We start from the raw sequence: 18,479 nt of genomic DNA on the forward strand, positions 1-18,479 counted from the left end.
TGCTGGTGCCTACTCTTGTGATTTGCTGTCCCCTGCAGGAGGCAGGGAGAGCTGAGCCAGCAGAGTTAACAGGCTGCAGGAATCAAGAGAAGCATTGGCTGACTTCAAATTCCCCCCCCCCCCATGTTTATTTTTGCAAAGCATGTGTGTGCACAGCATGATTTGCAATATATTGCCAGGTCAAAAATTATGAAACTGGTATCATAATAACGGATTCAAGGCAGTTTTTGGAGAATATATCACCCAGCCCCACTCTGCATTTACCTTTTAATTAAATTTGTGCCTGGAACAGTTTCATCTTAAGGCATACTGAGCACTGCTAAGTAAGTCACCATGGCTGGTTTTACTTGTGCAGCCAGTTTCTTGGTTCAAATACTTACGGTGGAAATGTGTCGCTGCGTCTCCCGAACACGTCTCATTTCAGGGGTATCCAGGACAAAGGCCGCTTTACCTTGTACTTGTTTCCGGAAACTATCAGAGTAGAGGACCTAACAAAATGAGTAGATGTGAATAAACGTGGCCCAGCCAGTGAGCGAGCAGATTTTAAGAGAGGTTTTATGTAGACGTAAGAAATGAGGCATGAATGAAGAAGTGCTGAAGGCAGATGCAAACATGATGTGATCACTATTGACGGGCTCATCACAAGATTATGCCACAGATTTTTTTTTACTAACTATGAATTCTGTGCCTTTAGAAGGTTATGGCTAATGTAAGAGCATTGTTGATTTACATCGTTTCCAAACCCACCCCAAGAACTGTAGGTGAAGCATAACACTCAAAAGAATAGCATTAAAATAACAGAATACAGAAAGCTGCCTTCAATCAGGTTGCATTCTTTGTCTCTCCAGCCTAGTTTTGCCTGCTCTGACTCAAGGGTCTCGAGCAAAGGAAGTCTTTCACAGCACCTGCTATCTCCTTTTAAACAAAGGATACCAGCTCTTACACCTGGGACCTTCTGCATTTGAAGCATGTACTCTTAGCCTACCACTGACCCAGAGTCCTTCCTAAAATAAAATGTTAACTGAGCAATACTCTGTTACTCGAAAGCAACCCCAGTTTAATGATGCAAGTCTTCATTCCAGGGTATTCTTATTTTATAGCACTTCTAGAAAATGCTCAGGCTGAAGACTTCCACAGTCCCATGGCAGCCATCAAGAGACCACCTCTACTTGCCCTTATTGTGGCAACTCAAAGCACAGATGATCTGCTCTCATTAAGGAATATAAGAAAAGGGGGTCTCGGGCTGTTTCCAGCACCTTGAATTGTGTCTAGAAAGAAAGAAAGGGACACAACGGACCATAAAGCACAAGAATGGGTTCTAGGTGTCCTACTCCCATCAAGCATCTCTTCTTCCACTGCATTGATTACCAGCAGAAGTTGTTAAAAAGTAACCAAGGACAGCCCAGTGTGGAGTGTGTGGTAGCAATCCAATCAAAAGTTGCATAGACAACAATGACTCTTGGAACGTTACAGCAAAAGTTCACCAGAAATGTATGGAGGTGGCCTCCCCAGCAAATGAGTGGGTAGTGATGTCAAGAGTCCATCCTCTCCTCGCACCCTACCTTTTGCTTGGTCATAGCAACAGTTGCTGATACAGAAAAACATATATAATCTGGTTAGAAATAGTGGTCAGTTCGTCCATTCTTCAGAGCCCTCCTGGCTTTCCAAACAGATTCATTCTCTATTCAAAATGCAACTCCCCAACTATTCCCCAAACAAACCACCTGATTATTTTTTCCTGTCTTGAGACACAGCAGTAGATCATATGAATTAAAATGTTATCAACTCTGCTATTTCCCAGGCTGGATCTAGACTGATCTTCTAAACGTAAAATAAAACATTCTATAGCATTTAATGGCAGCTTTTCTTTGCCGGTGGCTCGCTGCTTTGTAGCACCCTCTGGTGTCACATTTTAGTAACACATTTCTAACATTTTAAGCAAGTGTAGATCTGTCCCCAGTTGTCCCTCCTACATATATAGGCTCTTGACCAGGAGATGGTTGGCCAGAGGGACTGAACGGCCCTAAACGGACCCTGGGAGATGGAAGAAAAGCAATGGTTAGTGCTGCTGTCTCCAGCAGCTTTATTTCCCATAGAACTTAAGCATCAATTAACTTAAATAGAATGTACTAATACCCACCCCGCCCCAATAAGATTCTGCCACCCTATGCTGATTTTCTCTATAACCATTTATTTGGCTAGATCCTGCAAAACCAGCCTGCAAGTATTGCCATCAGTTAAGTACTAATGGACACACAGTAATAAAGGTCCTTCAGCCTTCAGTGCAAACTTTTGGATGAGAACAGGGACAAGAAAGCAAGCTATAATTTTGACCACCTCTTGGTCATGCCAATTGTGTCGGCTCTGATGCTGTCCTTGTTGAACTGGCTCAACAACTGGCTCTCTCTTTGTAAATCTTGCTGTGAAAACATTTAAGATTGAAGTAGGCTTCTCAGATCAGTTAAGTACAAAAGGGGAGACTTGTATGCAATATGCAAACAGAGCTCCCCCTTTGAATTCATTTGGTACCTGCCTCTGGGTTTTGTATGCTGAATACATTTCTGAAACGAGCTGGTGCACAGAATATATGTGCAAATACTGAGCACTTGTCAATTTAATTAAGCTGCTCTCTGTAGGCCTGGGAACAAAGCATTTGCTACGCCCCTTCCCCTGAGCTAGGGACACCATCTTGGACCTTTGTATTTATGTAGACTATCGGCTGTTTTAAAGAAAGATTTAAAAAACACAGAACAAACACCATTTCATTTGGTTAAAAACATCAGTAAACACATGATGTTACAAAATGTTTAGAGACCATTCAACTGTTATTTGAAGTCAGTGGTTGCTTAGAAATCCTTAAACTATATTTCAATGTAAATTCTACATAACTAGGAATAAGAAACAATTAGAAACATTTTAGGTGACATTTTTAGTATTTTAAATGTCAAAATAAAGTTATAATATTAATAAAGTTAATAGTTGCGTAAAGTGTTTAAATTGAGTAGGGAAAGTATTATACTTTTTAAGGTGTTAAAAAGAAGTTATATATTTTCTAGATCATTGAGGGGGTTTTTTCTCCTGAAAAATACCGAGCTAATGTTTTCTTGATTGCGTTTAGCTCTCTCCATCTCTGGAGTGATAGATGTCGGGGTTCCTTTTCCCATGCTTTCTTTGTACAACACCTACAGCATACAAGAAAGTGTCCAGAAATCAAAGAATTAGATTATTGTTGAAGAACCATTGTGTTAAGTTGTGTTACTGTTTAATTATCATCACTGCATAGGTGGGTAAAGAATTCAAGAAACAAAGTGGTTAAAAAGTTATTGGATAAAGCAAAAAGCAAGAAGGGGGGAAGGAAAAAGAAAAAGTATTAAAAAAAATTAAAAGGAGTGTTTTCTTTAGGAATATGAAAATGGATAAGATTTCGATAAAATAGATGCAGGACAAGGTTATATCTGATGATGTTACTTTTTTTTTTATAAAAAAAGTATTTTTAAAAAATTCAATACCAAGCTAACGTTTTCTTGATTGCGTTTGACTCTTTCCATCTCTGGAGTGATAGGTGTTGGGGTTGCTTGCCCCAAATTTTCTTTATACAAAACCTAAAGATTGTAAAAAGTATCCAAAAATCACAAAAATATAATGTGAATAAGACTACTGTTTGAAGGAAAAGTATAATAACTGGGGCGGCACTTCAAATGTAGGCATTTTGCAAAAACAATTAAAATTTTTAATAAAAAATTATAAAGACACCAGTGTAAAAAGTCACATAATAGAAACTGATCTGTCCTGGTACAAGTGAAAGGCAAAATCCAAGGAGAAGAATGTACAACAGTGAATTAAGCAGGTAAAATAATTAAAAGAGGAATGTATTATTTTGAGATCAGGATTCTATCCAGTAGGCAACATCCATCACTGTGTAATAGCTGTGCCCAGGGAAGTCATCACATATAAACTCATGGTCCAGTTTCTTGTCCTAGTTTTAACTACCGAATCACAAAGTATCTTGTGTCTCTCATTAGCTACATGAAGCTTTTTTTGTTCAGTGTGCTGTTGGAAGACCACTTGGGCAGCATGTTTTTCATGCTGGTGTTGGTTGTTCCGTTACTGAAGGGTGTTCCTGACTTTTGAGTCCTAAAACTCATGAATGCTGAGGCCTCTGAATGCTGAATTCTATGGAGATTTATATTGATAGGGTGGGGAAACTATTTTCTGAAATCCCATTATCAACAATGTACCAATTTAACAGCATCAATCATGTTGTTGTCTGTTCCTGCCTACATGCGATTTCCTATGACATCTTGCGAAACCACCAGTTCATAAGTGTATGGGATGTTCAATCAAAATAATTTAGCGATTGTAGTATTATTTTTCTCACTATTACAAATTCGTTTATCAAGAAATTTGTTATGTGGACCAGAAATCATATGGTCTAACAGTGTCTGGATAGAGTCCTATAGTCACCACTGCAAGGTTATAAAAAAACAACAACTCTATGGTCAGATTATTAAATACCAAATATCAGATTTACGGTATTTTATGAGTAAAATGTAAGTAGTTTAAATAAACTTAAGGAAGAAAGTATAGTTTTAGATACTAGAGGGGAAACAATTCCCACAGCTTGTTAGGATGTTATTTAAAATATGTGTATTTGTTTTTAAAATGTACCGAGCTAATGAACTCTTGATTGCGCTTGGCTCTTTCCATCTCAGGAGTGACAGGTGTCTGAGTCCCTTTCCCCAATCCCTCTTTGTACAAAACCTACAGGATACAAAAGAGTATCCAGAAATCATATCACGGCAGATTGCAAACAAACATTATTGGCTTGTAATGTTAATAATTGGATCATGCCAGCTTTCCAGGAAAGCTGGCTGGCTGTTGATTTCCGTGTCACCTGGAAGAGACACCAATCAATCAACACCCATAAAGGGAAAGAATCTAGTAGGATGAGAAAGTTGGAAAGGTATAAATACAAACCAAACGTGAAATTAAGCCAACTCCTAGTACTTATGTGTTAAAGCTTAGGTTGCAAAGAGAGTTCAGAAGATAGGGTGATTATGCCAAGAGGTGAGACTGGGTGCTATATTTGATTAGGAAGCATGGATCTTTATAACACATCTAATGTTATGGTAAACCATTCGGATCTTTTTTCTTCTTTTGAATACCGAGCTAATGTGTTGTTGATTGCGCTTGACTCTCTCCATCTCAGGAGTGACAGGCGTCGGGGTACCTTTCCCCAGTTCCTCTTTGTACAAAACCTACGGGATACAAAAGAGTATCCAGAAATCATAAGGTGCCAGTGATGGCATATCAAGATTAATAGTTTGTAAATGTTAACACTGGGGTCACACCAGCTTCCAGTAAAGCTAGCCATTGATTTTAGTGTCATCTGAAAGAGAGGACCCATGTAAGAAAACAATCTAGTAGGATGAGGAAGTTGGAAAGGTAGAAAATAAAGACGGAAATCCTATGTTTGCTGAAAAATAAAAAGGAGTAAGTCCTAGTAGTAGTGAGTTAAAACTTAGGTCACAGAGGGAGTTTGAAGGGGAGAATTCTTATGCTAAGTGGTAAATAGGAACTTTTGTTTTGTTTTGTTAGAAAGCATAGATCATTAACACATTGGATGTTATTTTTTAGAATCCAGGTCTTTGTGGGGTATTTTGCTTGTCTTCTTTTGAATACCGAGCTAATGTGTTCTTGATTGCGTTTGACTCTCTCCATCTCAGGAGTGACAGGGGTCGGAGTTGCTTTCCCTACGTTTTCTTTGTACAACACCTGTGAGACAGAAGAGCAGCCGAGTAAACCAGCAATAAATGAATTGCCATGTTTTTGTTATTGAAGCATGAGGGGTAGAGTTCTGATTTGGTTGTGATTTATTCTGCAGGGTGTTTTGGGTTACAGTTCTAAAACAATGCATATAAGCACTTATTTTTGTCTGGGGAAAACAAGGACAAAGTATTGTCTTAATACATGATCATGCTTTTGAATAATGGGCATTTTTTGCATCCAAGTATAATATGCATAGAACGCCAAACAACTGGTGTGGGAAAGACAACAGATTGTTATGTTTTGGGAGGAATGTGAGTATAAGACCTAGAAAGGAAGAGAAGGGTTAAAAGTCTCAGGATGTGACATTCTCCCACAGTGGAAAATAAAAGACAGGGAGGAGGTTTCACAATAGGGGTATATAACTCCATCTGCAGGAAGAAGCTGGGATGGAGAGCAGGGGTGAGTTAATCATATTACAAAACAGATTTAAAAATAACTGTTTTCCCAGAAGTACCGAGCTAATGATTTCTTGGTTGTGTTTGACTCTCTCAATCTCTGGCGTGACAGGAGTTGAGATTCCTGCCCCTAGGCTTTCTTTGTATAGCACCTGCATGATGACAAAGGGGAATGCAGAAATAAGAAAAATAAGGAAGGAAAACAACAGTTAATTTTGATCTGCAAAAAAGGGGGGGAGGAATATGGTCTTAGATCTCCTGGGTATGAGCCTGTAGGTGATGTCCCATTTCCACAATAAATTTCCTGTGGTTTCATGCTTCCCCCCATCCTGTTACGTATCAAACATGGGTGCAGTCATGTAATTCCCAATGTGTATGAATCTAGCCAAATGTACGTACTTTTAAGTCCCATTGATTTTAGTAGGAGGGATTCAGTGAGTTTAATGCTACTATTGACGGCGGTGGGACTTAGAAATGCTTAATTGGTGGATTGTACCCAAGGAACTCATTGGGATACCAAGGTGGAGGGTTTTGGTTGTTGGACTGAGGATGAATAACCATAAAGCTTTGATTTACACTGGGAGTTTTGTAACGTTACTTCTTGCAGATCTCCACTTTCTATATTGTGTATGCCACATCACAGTGGGGCAGGCTAGGGATTCATAATAGGATGTGTCTGGCCATTTCTTACAGAGAGCCATGTTGGTGAGATCAGCCGGTGGTTCTGGATAAGGTTTCTCTTCACCTTGGCAAAATAATGCAAGGGAAGGCATGGGAGAAGCAAAGAAACCACTGAGAAAGATATCACAATGTATGGATTTCCCAGGCAGAAATATAGTGTAACAGCAAGCTTAGAAGACCGATTCAACGGTGAATATTTGAGTATAAATATTATTTCATAAGATGCAAATGCTTCCATTGCCTTATTCCAGAAGGAATGCAACAATGGTAGCTGCAGAATGATTTTTCTAGTGCATTTTTGGCTGAAAATGTGTCGCACTACTTGTTCAACCCAGCTGGAGAAAGACCATATACTTTTTACAATAGCACACAGAAACAAACAGTGACTTAGAAAAAATCAAGAAGGTCAAAACAGAGAAAGAGATAGGGCTGGGACAGTGAGAAGAGCAGTTAATAATATCCAAAATTATTGATTCCTTTTTTTAAAAGTGCGCCAAAAAAGAAGGCAGGGGGGAAATGACAATCAGTAGTAGTTGCCAACATGGTGCCCTACACTGAAGTTCAAGTCCCATTAGCCCTAGCCAGCACAGCCTAGAGTCAGGAATGATGGGAATTGAAGACCAAACAGTGGCTGGAGGGCACACTGGAGATGATAAATGGCTTTTTCCCCCCTGGAAGTCAATTGCATGTATGGAAATAGAACAAACCTGGAACAAATATTTAAAAGTTAATTTTTAAAGGGTTGAAATGGAACTTTCATATTTGAACTACCAAGCTGTAGTTTTCTTTAATGCATGCAACTCTCTTGTTTCCGAAGTGAGGTGAGTTGGTTTTCCTGTTCTCAATTCTTCTAGCACTGGGCAGACGGATCCTGCTGGGAGGTTAAGGTGCAGATGTATTGCACCCATTCATTGCACTCCCCATGTCTGAGGTCCATCCCTATGCCCTTGGGATGCTTGAAAAATTAGATATTGGTGAATTCTGATACAGTATAACATGAGTCACACCTCCCAGTCTAACATGCAGATTAAGAAATCTTTCATATTTCACACTTTTTCTAATTCTGCTAAACGGTTCTCAACATATTTTTTTAAAAAATATGTATTTTGGGACTGAATATGTTTAGAAATGTGTACGTTGTGAAAAAATACATTTTTGTTAATTAGAATTTTCTTGCAGGATTAAAAAATATTAATGTGGAATTGGGAGAGGATCAATATTATTTAAATCTGGTTGGAATGCATAGAGCAAAAATTGGCCTTGTTCAATATGGTTTCTTTTCTTGCTTACAATGTCAGTATGAGCTGGGAGCAAATTCAGCACCATTCATGGACTCAAAAAGAAATACTATCATTGAAATCATATCAAGATAGCTATGTTATGGAGGGGTTAAGGTTCAAGATGGTTAATTATATTTGGGGATGAAGTTAAAGCTCATTTTAGCGACAAAAATACCGAGCTAAAGTTTTCTTGATTGCGCTTGATTCTTTCCATCTCTGGAGTAATAGGTGTTGGAGTTCCACTCCCTAAATTCTCTTTGTACAACACCTGTGTGACAAAGAAGTGTCAAAAACAACAACAAAAAAATTATCTCAAGATACACCACCAGCAAAGATAGCACAATCTAATTTTCTGTTTTGCCTTATGGTGTTTAAAACACAGGCCAGAAAAAAAATCAAAAAATAAAAATCACATAGAGAAAGAAATGCTATATATTTTGACTTCCTATCATGAAGAAAGTTGCAATCTGTGACCAAGTTTATTCAAATGCAGTAATATTTTTCCACCTAGAATGACAAAAACTCAGGCTATAAAAAGGGGAGGAAATTGTCAGAGGTTACTAAAATCAAGTTTAATTATGTAAAACGTGAAAGGTTGATCTTATTTGGGAATGATGTTATAGGGCATTTTTGTAACAAAAATACCAAGCTAAAGTTTTCTTGATTGCGTTTGACTCTCTCCATCTCTGGAGTAATAGGTGTTGGGGTTCCAGTCCCTAAATGCTCTTTGTACAACACCTGTGGGACAAAGAAGTGTCAAAAACAAAAATGAAAATTAAGGGGCACATCTTAAGACACACCATCAGCAAAGAGAATGCAATCCAGTTTTCTGGTTTGCTCTATGAAGTTTAAAAAACAGATCACACAAAAATAAAAAATGCATACAGAGAAAAATACCGCATATTATAACTTAAAACACCTATCATGGATTAAATTACAATTTGTGACTGAGTTTAGACAGCTGCATTGTTATTTTCACACCCTAAAACTACCCGTTTTGTTCTGAAAGACTACAATAGCATAAATAACATTTTATTATTCTATTTTTAAGAGAGGGGTTACGGTTTTATTCTAAGTTTGCACTGCACCAACACAAATGCCAAAGGCTATTAGAAAATGTTTCCTGTTATAAGGATATATTGAATCCACTCTGAATATCATTTGTTTTGAAACAAATAATATTGCCACTTGAGGGGAAGTGAATAGGGTAAGAAAAATAAACAGAGCTAAAGAAAACCCACTGCAGACGTATGTCACAGTTAGTGCTTTAATTTTTTCCTTCAGAGACTGACATTTTAGTGATTTTATTAAAATGAGAAGGATCCAAAAGCTTGTGGAAGGATTAAAATATATTTATCAGAGTGTGGCAATGGTTAAAGGGATTTATCTATAGATATTTTGTGATATACCGAGCTAACGTTCTCCTGATTACGCTTTACTCTCTCCATTTCTGGGGTAACAGGAGTTGCCGTTCCTGTCCCCAAGTTTTCTTTGTAGGACACCTGTGAGGTACAATAAAGTATCCACAAAAGACATTCAAAAATACTGGCTAGTACTTTGTAGTTAACGGCGCATGTTTAAATCCCATGCTTAGTCGAGTATCGAAAAGGAAAGATGTGAATAAGGGGAGAGTAGTCATTAAAATGTGAATGGAGAACAAAAAGCCAGAAGAAGTACGTTAAGAGAAGTGAATGTGTGCAAAGGGAGCACATGGTTAATCTTATTGAAGATCACAGGTATTATTGTCATTGTTTTATTTATTTCTTTTAAAAAACTGCATAAAACTGTAAATTGATGTTAATGCACATCAGAATGAATGAGTCATGAAAATGGCATGTAGAAGATGATAGTTAGAATGTTGTTATTATTTTTTAATGAAAAAGATGAGTTATGGTAGGTTTGATTTCATGGAGAAATACCGAGCTAATGTGTTCTTGATTGCGTTTGACTCTCTCTATCTCTGGAGTAAGTGGAATCGGGGTTCCTTGCCCTGCATTCTCCTTGTACAAAACCTGCAGAATACAAACAGCCACAAAGGTAAGAAAAAGGTAGCTGAAAACCTTTCTGCAATGCAGAATGTTAATTAACACACTGACTTTGCATATAATTATTTGGACATTGCCCATTGGGAGTATAAAACTGCCCGATTACAGGTGTCTCCACAAAATGCCATCCCTGTTCACATGTTTCCACTTCTAGATGCCTCTGGGAAAAAAGTGCCAATCACCTGGAATTACAGGTATCTCTTTTTTTAATGTGGTGTAGTTCTTTTTAAAAGTTTGGGGCTATTGCTGCTGGAGAGACGTAAGCATTTCGAAACCTCCTTGATAAAACTTGTTATATTGGTATTGAATAGCCAATGAGAAATCAGTTTTTGTTCTTACACCATTACCCTTGTCATGAGTTTTGCTTTGAGGCCAAATCTAAGAACAAAATCTGAGGACTGAGAGATTTAAGCCCTGTTTTGGTTTTATTTAAAAAAGAAAAAAGAAAAGAGATAGACTGAGAGAGAAAGAACAAAACTGAAGTCCTTGGCAGTTTGTTTGTTTTTTTAAATGTCCTGCATTTCACTCCTTTTAAAAAGTGCCCTCTTCCCCAAATGGAAAAACAAAACAAAACGGTTAAGTCAAAAAGGCATTCAGTCAGTTCAAAATGTCAAAAGCAAGAGAGGTAAATTTGTAGTTAGAAAGGGGTAACTAGTTTGCCTTCCTGTAACTTGATTATGCAGAAATGAATCTTGAAAACAATTAGTATGGTGAAGAGCTCAGGGAAAAAGGGAAGGCAGAGCGGGAAAGAGAGGAGAAAGAACCAGTTGGAACCAGTTCCTTGATAAATGTCACTACATCTTCTCCTACTGAAACGCTCAAGATACCCATCACTTAAGTGGCCAAATGATGCTAGACAGAATTCCCATGTTCTAATAAATGAAATCCTACCCATTCAGAGGATGGCCCATTAAGATTTGAATAAAGCAGGAGGCCCACTTAAGTGAGCAAGAATAAATTGTTTGGATTTTCAGACCCAAGACTCAAGAAGCAACAGGTGCTCAGACTTCAAGAAGCAGATATCCCATCTGTCACATAATTAAGCCCATTCACAACAATGGTCTTAAGTACACTTTGTGTTGGCTTGTGGCTAGTGTGTCTCTGAACATGTACAAAGTGCCTTTCACCACAGCCAGGTTCCACATGTCGCTGAGCACTCCCCTGACCAGTAGGTAGGTGGGTATAAAGGTAAAGGGGACCCCTAACCATTAGGTCTAGTCGTGACCAACTCTGGGGTTGCGGCACTCATCTCACTTTATTGGCCAAGGGAGCCAGCGTACAGCTTCTGGGTCATGTGGCCAGCATGACTAAGCTGCTTCTGGTGAACCAGAGCAGCGCACAGAAACGCTGTCCCGCAGGAGCGGTACCTATTTATCTACTTGCACTGTGACATGCTTTCAAACTGCTAGGTTGGCAGGAGATAGGTGGGTATAGCAGGGGTCATAATTTTGTCAGTTACTACTACTATTATTATTATTATTACTACTACTACTATTTTATCCTCTTGGTCCATTTCTGTCTGCTCAGCATTAAATGGGTCTATATTCTCCTCTCAATGTGCACAGAGAGTAAATCTTAAAGCTAATGGATGTTAAAGCCTGAGTAATACTAGAGGAATGCCATACTAAGGATGAAGTTGATGATAGCATGTTAGCAGGGGCAATAGATGTCTGTTTAGTAAGGTGAACAGCACACTGTTACTGCCCAGTGCACACACAAATCAGCATAGAAAATATCAGCCACTACCGAGCTGATGTGCTTCTGTGCCTCCTTGACACGTTTTACTTCAGGAAGATCAGAAATGGGAGTTCCTTTTCCAATTTGATCCTTGTACTTAATCTACAAAGTGGTATTCAGTTCAGAAAACAAGACAAAACAATAATGACTTACATTATGTACATGAAACAGATATCCATTTCACATAAAAAGAACAAGAGTAAACGAATATAATCACAATTGTAGGAGCTGAAAGCATTGCATGCACCCATGTCGAAACAGACATCTGCGGAAAACGAGTTTTTGCAAAGATTTAAAATTCGATGTATAAAACCCAATCTCCAATTTGATAGAGGAGGAAGAGCCATGGATGGACACCTTGACTCAACAATCTTACCAATGTAGTACAAACAGGAGGATTAAAGCTTTCCACCAGGTTCCTTGCTTTAAAAGCTATTTTAATCGTCAGTAAACAAGTATGAGATTATTGTATTTTGCAGTTCAAGTGCAACCTGGCCGGAAATTTTTGATCATGGCATCCATCACAGAGCTTCACCTTTTTAAGCCCCTGCCCTGTTGTACGACTACCTTGTGTTGACAATGCCAGGCAAATCTTTAGAGAGTAGCCTGGAGTGGCCATGCATCTCCTCAGCTGCATCCCAATGGGACACTGTTATTGGGATGCTGTTATGAGACCTTCCCACGACCATTGTCAATATTGGGCCCCTTGCAATTGTGCTGGCTGCTGATATCAATCAAATTTTCAGCCCAGCTTAGGAGAGTGTGCCTAAATTGTTTCAACTCTAGTAACTTTCTTTGGATTCATTCCCACTAGATTCCGGAACCTAGACTTGTGGCCATAGGTTTTGTATGCCGTGGGGTTTTTCCCTCACACAGGAAATAGGTAATGTGCACTGAAACACACGGCACTGGCCAACGCAGAAGCAGATGAATGAGCCTCTGCAAACTGGAACCTCTGCCTATTCAGAGGAGACACTGGGCTAGGGTGCAGTGTGTGTGTGTGTGTGTGTGTGTGTGTGTGTGTGTGTGTGTGTGTGTGTATTAGTCTCCAATATGCATTATAGACCTATTGAAACCAAACAGCTCATCCTTATTCAGTGAAGTCCCATTGAAACCAGTGGCATAAACCAACCTATATTACTTTTTAAGTCCAATTGCTTTTCAGTGGGATTTCGTTGTGAATGGAGCAGGATTCTGTTCTGGATTCAAATGTTTATCAGATAATCTGAAATGAATAAACTAGATTTTCCTCAAAAAAATTGAAACGAGTAATATCGGTGCTTCCTATCCACCTCCCAGTCTATCCAGCATGGGTGACAATACATGTACAACATTCAATAAAAACATTTTTTACCTCTTTTTTTTAACAAAATGTCAAAAAAGGAAAGTAAGACATTGTGCGGAACACAATCAAATGAAAAGTAATTTTGGCAATCCTACCATACGTACTGGGGTTTGGGGGGAGATGAAGTAGAGAGAGAAAACAAAAAATATCAGAAATAATTATCTAAAATTATTGTTAGTTTTAAAACGTGGTCACTATATTTGCTACCATGAGTATCTCATCGACATTTCAGACAAGATCAAAATGTGAATTTAGTTTCAGTATTTTATGAAATGATAAACATTAGTTGAACATTAGAAAATGTTAATAGTTAGAGTTTTTGAAATGTGGAGACTATTTTACATAGGAAAGTAAAAGTAGAATGGAAGAGCTAGTTAGCAAATTACGTTTTGATTAATTACGAAAAACCTTGACTTTTCAAGTTATTCCAGAACTGCTGTTAGGATCATGTAAGGCAAATGAAGTTTTATAAGTTGGGAACAGCACAGGTAAGAGTGTTAACAATCCACTGGGTTTTGTACCGTGCTTATTGCATCCTGGGTTTGTTTAATTCTCTGCATCTCGGGCGTCTTTTCAATAGCTGTTCCTGTTCCAATATCTTCTTTATATAAAATCTTAACCAAGACAACAAGATTGAGCATAGAAAAACAACAACATTGTCATTTGCTACAGAAAGACTACAAAACAGTGGAATATTAAGAAACCTCTAACTGGTTCCTTGATCATCAGTGCATTCACTCACACAGAAGTCATTCCCATTGATTTCAGAAGCTTTTGCTTCCAAGCAAGATTATCCTTAGGTAAAATGTGTACTTCTCCATATTTTGTGATGTAGTTCTCCAACAAAAAAAATAGTGTGCAAAACGTGTATATTGGGGGAAAGTATGCATAAAACGCACAACTGAGTGAAAATATTTTTAAATGCACCAGATATTTGCTAAAATGTATATATTAGGCAAAATGCATACAATGGGAGAAAGCACATTGAAATTCTGGTGAGTTTTTTGAGGCTGTTCTTTTTTATTTTTAAAGCAAACGAATGCAAAAACAGAACTGAACTTAAGATAAGAAAAATGTTAACTCAAAAATGTTAACTCATCCATCCCTGTTTTCAGGATCTTTGGGACTTGTGGAGGAGGGAATTTCTGCTTCAACTATCCTGGTTCATGCATGCCTGTTACATTGTCTAAGTAAAATGGGAATGGCACTGATTTTAACGTAGACATGGCTTTCCACTGTTTTGATCAGACATCCATGGAATAATCATGACCAATAAACACATCACATAATGACAATATTTAGCATCCTTTGAAGATCTTCATGGTTAAACTTGCTAATTAAGAACAAAGCAGGGCATACACGAATTAGCTGCTAAAAGACGACACAGCAAGCCTATAAACAGCTACAAATCCATAGCCACATTGCAAAACAAGGGCAGATATTTTGTACTTCTACTGTCAGATGTGGGGTGCACAACCCACTGTGCAATGATGGAAGCCGTTGAAGGAGAGAGTGTGTAAAGGAATAGCAACACCTGCACATATAATAAGGTACACATAATTAGTGTAAAATTGCATGGCCCTGACCGCCGACATAAAAGCCTGGATATACATAGCAAACAAGAAGCATCATTCATATCAAGGAAGATTCCTGTATGCTGAAGGATCTGCAAAAGTAGGACAACAAAATTAAGGATTCGCTTTGTGGTGTAAAATAAGGTTACCGTGCTGAAGTTCTTCTGGTTTTCTTTAACTCTTAATATCTCTGGTGTTTCATTTACAACTGTGACTTTTCCTTTGCTGTCCTGTAGATCATGCTGGTACCTGAGCTGTTAGGAGAACACATATTTTTGTTTATTGCCCTTGCAATAAAGAATTCAGTCTTGCACCTTTATTTCGTTGGTATTCTGTATAGCTTTCTTATAAATAAATTTAAAAATCATTTAGGAATACTGAAATTTGAAGTCGCACCTGACATCTGGGTCATCTAAATTCAGCTGCTGTTTGAACACATGAGATTTCCAGTGGGCACCCAGATAATAGGACAGAATCTTCAATCATCATGAGGCATTCTCTCAGCATTTACAGAGAATGGAGAACCCCATGCATCGTAGGGTAGGGACTCTGGATGCACAGAAGATTTTGCTTTTGGGGCCCACATTTACCCATTCATGTTTCCATCAGCTGGTGCTGTTTTCAAACACATGCGACCTCAGGTAAACTGCACTACGATCTGCACATATGCTGTAGCCTCACCATCCACCCACACTTTTGTAACCTTGTATTCCACCTGTCCTGCATCCCAGCCACCCAATTTTCAGTTTTTCACTGTAAGGTATGATGCACAGAGACAAAGGCAGTGTTGAAACGGTCATGAGGAACAGTGTACTACACCCTTCTTGAAAGGGGAGACTTTGACTGAAACCATGCCTCTCCTCTAAGCCACACACACAAACATGCACATACAAAATGGGTAAGTTCATACAAGACCCCACGGCCTTTCAGGTGTTGCCAGACTCCAGCTCCCATCAGCCCCAGCCAACATGACCAGTAGTCAGGGATGGTGAGAGCTAGAGTCCAAAGACATCTGCAGGGCCACAGACTCCCCATCCATAATGAGACGTTGCCTGACACCACCTCTGATGTTGTTGAGCGAGGAAGAATAAAAGACAAATAAAACCTTCCCATGCATCGTGAGAGCTGGTTACGCCAGGACAGCGCAATGCAAGAAAACAGCTTTAGTGCCATTGCTTCCAAACAGGAATCTCATCTGTGCTTGCACAGTCACCATGGAGATTTCTATCCATCTATCTGTAAATGTGTGTACACACGCTTTTACATCTTCGAACCTTACACAATGACTTTTATCTTAACCCAAGCAAGCAAGAGGCAATCTTACAGCTCTGGGATGTGTTCCAGCCATGCAAAAGCTCTTGAGGAGTGTGTGAGGGATGTAGCCTGAGGAGGTGGAATATTTGTCCTCAAAAGCGGAATCTTCTGTCCTGTGCTCTGCATGGGTCTGAGCAAGGTGTAAAACCCAATTTATCAATGGATGAGCAGGGGTTAAACCCTGCCATGTTGGCTGTGGGGCATGGCATGAGCTGCAAACACAGAACTGATCCCTGCCCATCAGCTGATTGTCAGGTGGGTGTGGGGTTTTTTTTGGGGGGGGGGGGAATTGTCTCAGGAGTCAAATTGGACCCTGCCAAGCTTGGCCTGTGGTCTGGAGTTTTCCCACCTCTGGCCTACATTCTGCACAGGACTTCACAGCATCACATATTTATAAATAATCACACTTTTCACTGTGTTCACAGTACATTAATACCTACCATGCTGAAATTCTTTTGGTTCTCCCGGACTCTCTGCATTTCTGGTGTGTCTAGAACAGACACATAGTATGACATAGTTCTCTCTGCATCCTCCTTATATTTTTTCTGTTAGTTGGGGGGAGAGAGGATCAAGATTTATTGTTATGGTAAAAAAAAAAAAACCAAGAAGAAATATATGCGCTCAATGTCCAAGAGGCAATTTGCACAAAAACATGTTTATGGTTATCTGGAGTTGAGATATGTGTGAAATGGTTCCTACGTGAAAGAAGCTCCTATCAATGGGGAGCAAGACCCTCCTTAAAAAAAAAATAAAAAATCTGGCAAAGCTAGTTGAAAACAAACACGATCATTACCTGACTTGAAAAGTTCTTCACATGGTGGGCATGGATGATGTCTGGAGTGTCAACCACCGTGGTATAGTGGGCTTTTTCCATTTCTGCAGACTGCTTATATTTGATCTGTTGGGGGAAAGGTCACAAGCAGATATCCACAGTGAGTACATTTATGAACACAGCTTCCTCTTGATTTCCCCATAGGAAATCTACAGAGAAGGTTCCCTTTAAAATTACTCCCAAGTGTTATTAGTGCCTGGCTGTTCTCACTGACCTGGCTAGAGATGTCCATAGCATTCTTTGCCCTCATATAATCAGGCGTTTCTGTGGTATGGCCTGTCAAGCCTCTTCCTTTGATTTCCATCTCTAGAGCTTTCTTGTATTCTTTCTGTTGTGGGGTTTGTTTTTTTTAAAAAAAGGATTAATAGAGATGAGACCATCACAATGGGGCAGGTTTTTCAAAAGTAACACTTATCCCAATTCACCAAGGGTGATCTTGATGTGACTCAAGCTGCTGCCCATACAACATGCAAAAAAAGTGTGTCCCACAGAAGAGAAACATGCAGTCGAAGAAGCATTCACTCTTCACAGGCAGTCTAAGTCATTTGACCATTTGTGTTGCCTAAAAGGCTCATTTTCTGGCTAACACCTCAAAAGGAAATTATCTAACTTAATTATCTATCAACAAATATGTTGATTTCCTAAGATTTAAGAAGTGTCTAATACACAGTTTAGGAAGTTTGCTTAACTTAGCTTTTCACACACGCTAATTTCAGAGGATTAAAAACGTTTGAAACACAGCTCAAATAGCACACAAGGGTCTAGCTATCACCTTGCACAGGACACAAGCTTAATTAGCTGTATGTTTTCTAGCACCTACAAACCCATTACAAAAATTGACCTGGGCAGGTAAGTGGGATCTGACTCTGAGATCTAATCAATGCTTCAGAAATTGCTGGAACCCAGGGGGTATAATTTCTCTTTAAAGATAGCTTTGCCGGAATTCTTCCTATGAAAGGCCGTTCTGACATTACCCAAACAGCCTGGGAGAGATGCTGTAGCACTGCTCATTACCATGCCAACGTTGTCCTTCTTCTGGGAGTCATAGGGTGGAGCCACATCATGCATTTCTCCCTAATGTCTGGGGCTTTTGACATTAATCCAGTGCAGAAGAAGGGGGCCATGCTGCAGTGGCCCCCAAGGGAAGTTAGCCTAGCTATGTGCCTCACCTCATTCAAGATATAGGTTGCATTCTTTGCTCTGAGTAGGTCTGGGGTCTCTTCCAAAATGGTTAGGCCTTTACCTTTGACACCTTCTTCCAAATCTCTCCTGTATTCTTTCTAGAGGGGGTGGGGAGAAAAAGAAAACTGAAGAAACCAAAGAGAGAAAGAGCTTCAAGGAGGATGAAGGAGACCCCCTCCCCTAAAAAGAGTTAGTAAATGGCCTTCAGATTATCTTAAAGCAACACTTAGTTAGGGTGTTCAAGGTTCAACCTTCTAGATAGTCA

At 39.2% G+C, this 18,479-nt stretch overlaps 1 protein-coding gene across 50 annotated transcripts in view; it reads right to left on the bottom strand.

Annotated features, from left to right (window-relative positions):
- The window catches only part of NEB (nebulin), a 158,299-nt gene that overhangs the window by 7,754 nt on the left and 132,066 nt on the right, over positions 1-18,479 (bottom strand). For 17 of the 50 annotated variants that reach the window (XM_081186795.1, XM_081186818.1, XM_081186829.1 and 14 more), the window contains 18 exons: positions 18,202-18,312; positions 17,247-17,360; positions 16,994-17,098; positions 16,641-16,745; positions 15,036-15,140; positions 13,834-13,926; positions 11,977-12,069; positions 10,105-10,197; positions 9,595-9,687; positions 8,831-8,923; positions 8,361-8,453; positions 6,284-6,376; positions 5,683-5,775; positions 5,166-5,258; positions 4,669-4,761; positions 3,510-3,602; positions 3,090-3,182; positions 381-488 (listed from right to left, as the gene is read on the bottom strand). In XM_081186795.1, the coding sequence (XP_081042921.1) occupies positions 381-488; positions 3,090-3,182; positions 3,510-3,602; positions 4,669-4,761; positions 5,166-5,258; positions 5,683-5,775; positions 6,284-6,376; positions 8,361-8,453; positions 8,831-8,923; positions 9,595-9,687; positions 10,105-10,197; positions 11,977-12,069; positions 13,834-13,926; positions 15,036-15,140; positions 16,641-16,745; positions 16,994-17,098; positions 17,247-17,360; positions 18,202-18,312 (1,764 nt within the window). The remainder of the gene's footprint in view (positions 1-380; positions 489-3,089; positions 3,183-3,509; positions 3,603-4,668; positions 4,762-5,165; positions 5,259-5,682; positions 5,776-6,283; positions 6,377-8,360; positions 8,454-8,830; positions 8,924-9,594; positions 9,688-10,104; positions 10,198-11,976; positions 12,070-13,833; positions 13,927-15,035; positions 15,141-16,640; positions 16,746-16,993; positions 17,099-17,246; positions 17,361-18,201; positions 18,313-18,479) is intronic. The other 33 variants (XM_081186785.1, XM_081186832.1, XM_081186830.1 and 30 more) reach the window with 33 other exon arrangements.

Source organism: Podarcis bocagei (assembly GCF_964188305.1).
Source record: "Podarcis bocagei genome assembly, chromosome: 1".
Lineage (NCBI taxonomy): Eukaryota > Metazoa > Chordata > Lepidosauria > Squamata > Lacertidae > Podarcis > Podarcis bocagei.